Source organism: Rutidosis leptorrhynchoides, chromosome 5 (genome assembly GCF_046630445.1).
Source record: "Rutidosis leptorrhynchoides isolate AG116_Rl617_1_P2 chromosome 5, CSIRO_AGI_Rlap_v1, whole genome shotgun sequence".
NCBI lineage: Eukaryota > Viridiplantae > Streptophyta > Magnoliopsida > Asterales > Asteraceae > Rutidosis > Rutidosis leptorrhynchoides.
The window spans coordinates 80,875,602-80,881,714 of record NC_092337.1 but is presented as its reverse complement, the minus strand read 5'-3'; the positions used below and the strand labels follow the sequence as shown (position 1 = coordinate 80,881,714).

Here is a 6,113-nt window from a genome sequence, read left to right as displayed (position 1 = left end):
TATATTTAACTTTTGATAATTAATTCTTTCTCATGTAGCCGACACTAGTAATGCTATCTGTTTATAATCATCATATATGCAATTTTATAGTTTGCTATCTTTTTATTATTGTATGTATACTATAGATCTGTTACTATTTATAGTTTTATTTAGGTGGTAACTTCTTCATATACCATATGACTTTATTTATTTTTCATTAAAGATGTCAAATTTTCATGCGGAATCTTCAGAGATGGTACAAGATAATGCAAATCAAAATTCGCAAAGCAATGATGTTATGAAAGAAAATCATGATGACAATCCCATTGTTGGGATGATTTTTGATTCAGAAGATGAGTTATATAGTTACTACAACAAATATGCCTATAAAATGGGGTTTGGAGTTCGTAAATCTAGTACAAGGGTAAAGGATGATAAAAAATACTATGCACTTGGATGTCATAAAAGTGGTGTATATGAGCCTAAGACGGAAACCAACAAGAAAAGTAAGTCGTGCAAAACAGATTGTAAAGCAAAAATTAGTGTGATTGTTTATTGTGATGGAAGATGCACCATCTCTTGTGTTACTCTGGAGCATAATCATGGTCTAAGTCCCAAAAAATCACGATATCAACGGTCTCATAAAAAATTGATTCCTACTCTAAAAGAAGACTTGATTTAAATGATTCTGCCGGGATTTCATTAGCAAAAAATTTAAATTCCCTAGTAGTTGAAGCCGAAGGATATGAGAACCTGGCATTTGATGAAAGAGATTGTAGAAACTACATTGCAAAGGCCAGACAACTAAGACTTGGGAAGGGAGATGCGGAAGCACTTCGTGATTATTTTGTTCGTATGCAAAAAAGAAATTCGAATTTTTTCTATGTGATTGACATGGACGATGAAGGCCGTTTGAAAAATGTATTTTGGGCTGATGCAAGGTCTAGAGCAGCCTATGAGTCATTCGGAGATGTTGTATCTTTTGATAGCACATATTTAACTAACAAATATGATATGCCTTTTGCTCCTTTTGTTGGAGTAAATCACCATGGACAATCAATGTTATTTGGTTGTGGTTTAGTTTCACGTGAGGATACCGAGACGTATGTGTGGTTATTTAAGGCATGGTTGGAATGCATGGGTGGACGTTCACCAAAAGCCATAATAACAGACCAATGTCGAGCAATCCAAGGAGCTGTGGCACGTGTATTTCCCGAATCTCGTCACCGCCTGTGTCTATGGCATATTATGAAAAAGGTACCAGAAAAATTGGGCAAACTGAAACAGTATAAAGCAATAAAAAAGACTTTAAAGTCCATAGTATATGAGTCTATACAGTCTCAAGAGTTTGAGGATGGGTGGTCCCAATTGATAAAAGACTATGATCTTGAAAAAAATGAGTGGTTAAGTTCCTTGTTTAATGATCGAAAGTGTTGGGTGCCAGTGTATGTCAAAGAAATATTTTGGGCAGGGATGTCTACTACTCAGAGAAGTGAAGGCATGAACGCTTTTTTTGATGATTTTGTTAATTCTAAAACATCCTTGCGACAATTTGTCGAACAATATGACAATGCACTAAAAAGCAAAATTGAGAAAGAAAATAAGGCTGATTTCGACTCTCTTAATGCTTCGTATAAACTGATGACTGGATTTTACTTTGAAAGACAATTTCGAGATTCCTACACCAATGCAATGTTTAAGTTAGTGCAGGTTGAACTACATAGTATGTTGTTTTGTAATCACTCACTATTAACAACAAATGGTACAATATCCATATATAACGTCACTGATATTCTGAGAGGCAAACGTGGAGAGTTGAAAAGGAAAGTTGTTTACACTATGAGTTATGATGAAATTGGAACTGATATCCAATGTTCTTGCCATTTATTTGAGTTTCGGGGAATTATTTGTAGGCATATGATGAAAATTTTGATCGAGAAAGATATCAAAGAAATTCCCGTGTGTTATATCTTGTCGAGATGGAGGAAAGATTTGAAGCATCGACACTATCATGTGATCAATTGTTATGAAGATTTGAAGAGTGGGCGTGCTAAACAGTTTGATCAACTATGTTCTTCCTTTTATGAAGTTGCACATCTTGCTGATTCTCAAGAAAAGTATGATTATTTACTTGAATATATAAAATTGGCAAAACAAAAGCTAATAGATGATTCGAGTTGGGGTGTTAATAGTAACAAAAAAATAGTATCAGAAGATCATAATCATGTTCCAGAGCCATCTAAACCCTTGTTACCCCCAACGCAAGTACGTAGTAAAGGTCGCCCACCAACAAAGAGAAAAGAATCCAAGATAGAACAGGTTACAAAAGGGAAGAGAAAGAGAAACGTAAGATAATATCCTTTTATTTTCGTTATCTTTGATTTATTATATGGTTGAGATAAGTTATGATTTACCGGTCCGTTTTTGTAGACATATGAAGAAAGCAAAGGCTTGAGTTATAAAGCGGGTAGAAGTTCCGTCAATGATAATACATGCACAAGAGCTTACAAATTCGATCTTAATCTTTAAGCATACAAGAGGTTTTTTATATTATATACACGTTCTATTTGTTAATTGGATATTTAAAGTTGTTCGGTACAATAATCATAAATTTGGATTAATGTAAATGCAGATATGGTTAGTTCGGCTCAAGCTCTCTGTTGGAATAGCAAGAGACTTTTTATGTTTTTCAAATATTTAATTTGTTTCCTGTGCTGATATAGATAATCAAACTTTTGTGGATGTTAGTGGAATGATATTCAGCATTTTAAAAATGACTCGTAATTTGCATTATTATTAGTGTGATTGTATTTGTTTTTAGTTTATGTTGTATATGTGATATGTGATTATTTTTAATTGTTATTGTTATTATTCCACAATTGCTGTATAGAGGATATAAATTTTGCATGCACTTAAAATTACAATATAGAAAAAACATCTTGTAATGTACGGAGTACTTTTTAAAAAGTATGGAGTAATATATAAACAATAAAATTAATAAGGGCAATATATGTACAATATAAAAAACTAGTGGGCTAATTCAAAATCAATGACACATGTTATCATCCTATTTGTTAGGAGGAATGATAGGAATAATTGCTAGGATGATTTCATCTAAGCGTCAGTTGATCCTAGATTCCAGCAACACAGATACATAATGAATCTGGCACGTACATTCGACCCACCCTCGTCTATATATACACACACTCTGAATCATATACAACTCGCCCTTTAGCTCATTTACTTTCAGAAGAGCACCAAGAACAGAGGATTTAAACTAAACCCTAATCTTAATCTTAATATCCTCTCCTTCTACTCTTCTCAAAAGGTAATTGAACTAACCATTACTCTAATTACTCCCTTCCTCTTTCTAGCCGTAATAATCTTACCGGTCACCGGAACTTAGTTTCTACGTTTGTCGGTGACTGTAAAATGCTAGGTTAAATGTCCAAACTGCGTCGTTTTGCTATCAAGTTCACATCTTTCTGTTGAAAATGTTTAAACTAGGTTTCAATTGGTGCCAATTCTAGGTTGTATTGTTGAAAACTGTTTGATTCTAGGTTAAAAAATTGATTTGATTTTGAAGATCCGTTTAGCTCTTTTCTCAGATCTGGAGTTTAATCTTGCTTTGTTCTGCTAAATTTTACTATAAATTGATTAATTAGTCACCGATTTTAACTGTTTGCATATATCTATCTATGTGTACATATGTATGTATGTATAGGTATGTACTGGATTTAGGTTTTGTTATTTTGTTAACCTAACATGTATGCTGTACCTTTATTATTTTCAGCTCTGAATAATGGAGACCTTTTTGTTCACATCTGAATCTGTGAACGAGGGACACCCAGACAAACTCTGTGATCAAATATCTGATGCAGTTCTTGATGCTTGTTTAGCTCAGGACCCTGACAGCAAGGTTGCTTGTGAAACCTGCACCAAAACCAACATGGTTATGGTTTTTGGTGAGATCACAACTAAAGCTAATGTTGATTACGAAAAAATTGTGCGTGATACTTGCCGTGAAATCGGATTTGTTTCCGATGATGTAGGTTTAGATGCTGATAACTGTAAGGTTTTAGTTAACATTGAGCAACAAAGTCCTGATATTGCTCAAGGTGTTCATGGTCATTTAACTAAAAAACCAGAGGATATTGGTGCTGGTGATCAAGGTCATATGTTTGGTTATGCTACTGATGAAACACCTGAACTTATGCCTCTTAGTCATGTTCTTGCCACTAAGCTGGGTGCTCGTTTGACCGAAGTTCGAAAGGATGGAACTTGTGCTTGGCTTAGGCCTGATGGAAAGACGCAAGTGACGGTTGAGTACCATAACGATAACGGTGCGATGGTCCCGCTTCGTGTACACACGATTCTTATTTCGACTCAACATGATGAGACTGTTACCAATGATGAAATTGCAGCTGATCTTAAGGAACATGTGATTAAGCCTGTTGTGCCTGCTAAGTACCTTGATGAGAAGACCATATTCCATCTTAACCCGTCGGGTCGTTTTGTCATTGGTGGACCCCATGGTGACGCTGGGCTAACCGGGCGTAAGATTATTATTGATACTTATGGTGGTTGGGGGGCCCACGGGGGCGGTGCTTTTTCCGGAAAGGACCCCACTAAGGTGGACAGGAGTGGTGCTTATATTGTTAGGCAAGCTGCTAAGAGCATTGTGGCTTGTGGGTTAGCTAGGCGGGCTATTGTTCAGGTGTCGTATGCAATTGGTGTCCCTGAACCGTTGTCGGTTTTTGTTGATACTTATGGAACAGGAAAGATTCATGATAGGGAGATTTTGAAGATTGTTAAGGAGAACTTTGATTTCAGGCCTGGAATGATCTCTATCAACCTTGATCTTAAAAGAGGTGGGAACAAGAGGTTCTTGAAGACGGCTGCGTACGGACATTTCGGTAGGACCGACCCGGATTTCACTTGGGAGGTGGTGAAGGAACTTAAGTGGGAGAAGGCTTAATAAGAAAGCTTGAAGCTTTGCTAAGAACTAGAACCATATGCTCTCTGTTGCCTTAAAAATGATGACAAATGTGTTTTTTCTTTGTAATTTACATAAGATTTTACTTGCTGTTTTTTTAATATATATAATATATAATATAATAAAATAGCTTAAAGGGAAGGTGGAAGTGGAAGGGGCCTATGTGGTTATTGTATTAGTATATGGAGGCATCACCCATTAATAACAAAATCTTGTGTTGCATCCATTTTAATTGTCTTGTATGCTTAAACAATTCAAATCTTGACAAAAAGTTCTGTATGATATTGGTGTATATGTCAATTGGGCAAGTTTTGTATCTTTGATAGCTTCTATTATGTAGAGGTTCTGTTGGATCTTAACTCGTTAGTGATATATGAGCAGTTACTCTTTAAACGTGTCAATGATTTTTTAAATCAATGTCTTTAAGATTGTTAATTTATGTAGATGTATATGTGTATATATTGGATTTGATCATTCATGTAAACTTCTTTATTTTGTCTTCATGGCAAGGTTATAAAATACTCGAGACGGGGTTGAGATGGATGAGATCAATGGCAATGGATGTTGATATCCATCTGATCTGATCCATTTATAATGGATATGAAATTATGGATGATGTAAATGGACGTGTAATGGATATGTATATGGATGATTTAAATATTTCGTGGATCGGATATGGATGACAATTTATCATCCATGGATAAATATCCATTACCACTCGAAATACATCTATACATACATATATTCGTAATAAAATATAAGCATATGCATCTACATATCGATATACATATACATATGAACTATAAAAATTTTAAATTATTAAATGAAAATAAGGTTTATGGAAGTTACAATTATTAAATTAAATTGTTAATAATGATATTAATTGTAACACATATAAATTATTTTAAACATAAATTTACTTATAAAATAAGTATATATAAGTTTAAACTAATTTAAACATATATTTAGTGGTGACCATAGATGAGTTGGAAACATGCAGGGAGTAATTCTACTAGTCTGCTACATAAGAGTATCATGTCGGATTACTCGTTCTCTCGGGTTACTCGAACAGGTAAAACCTCATACCTTTACTAAATATATATTTACTTATATTGTAATGTATTTTGATCAATTAAAG

At 34.4% G+C, this 6,113-nt stretch overlaps 2 protein-coding genes across 2 annotated transcripts; both read left to right on the top strand.

The window, feature by feature from the left end:
* The first annotated feature begins 202 nt into the window (after positions 1-202).
* Positions 203-2,680, top strand: LOC139848779 (protein FAR1-RELATED SEQUENCE 6-like). Its single transcript, XM_071838477.1, has 3 exons — positions 203-584; positions 686-2,325; positions 2,612-2,680. The coding sequence occupies exons 1-3, from the start codon at positions 203-205 to the stop codon at positions 2,678-2,680; spliced, it is 2,091 nt and encodes a 696-aa protein (XP_071694578.1).
* A 477-nt stretch (positions 2,681-3,157) lies between these two features.
* On the top strand, positions 3,158-5,089 carry LOC139846732 (S-adenosylmethionine synthase 2). The gene is made up of 2 exons (XM_071836217.1): positions 3,158-3,307; positions 3,773-5,089. Exon 2 carries the CDS (start codon positions 3,782-3,784, stop codon positions 4,955-4,957), a length of 1,176 nt encoding a protein of 391 aa, XP_071692318.1. The 5' UTR covers positions 3,158-3,307; positions 3,773-3,781; the 3' UTR covers positions 4,958-5,089.
* Positions 5,090-6,113: the final 1,024 nt, after the last annotated feature.

Coding starts and splice junctions, on each gene's coding strand:
- LOC139846732 (XM_071836217.1), top strand. CDS start 3,782: ATGGAGACCTTTTTGTTCACATCTGAATCTGTGAACGAGGGACACCCA.
- LOC139848779 (XM_071838477.1), top strand. CDS start 203: ATGTCAAATTTTCATGCGGAATCTTCAGAGATGGTACAAGATAATGCA. Junction 585..685: donor TACTCTGGAGCATAATCATG/GTCTAAGTCCCA, acceptor GGATTTCATTAG/CAAAAAATTTAAATTCCCTA. Junction 2,326..2,611: donor AAGGGAAGAGAAAGAGAAAC/GTAAGATAATAT, acceptor ATGTAAATGCAG/ATATGGTTAGTTCGGCTCAA.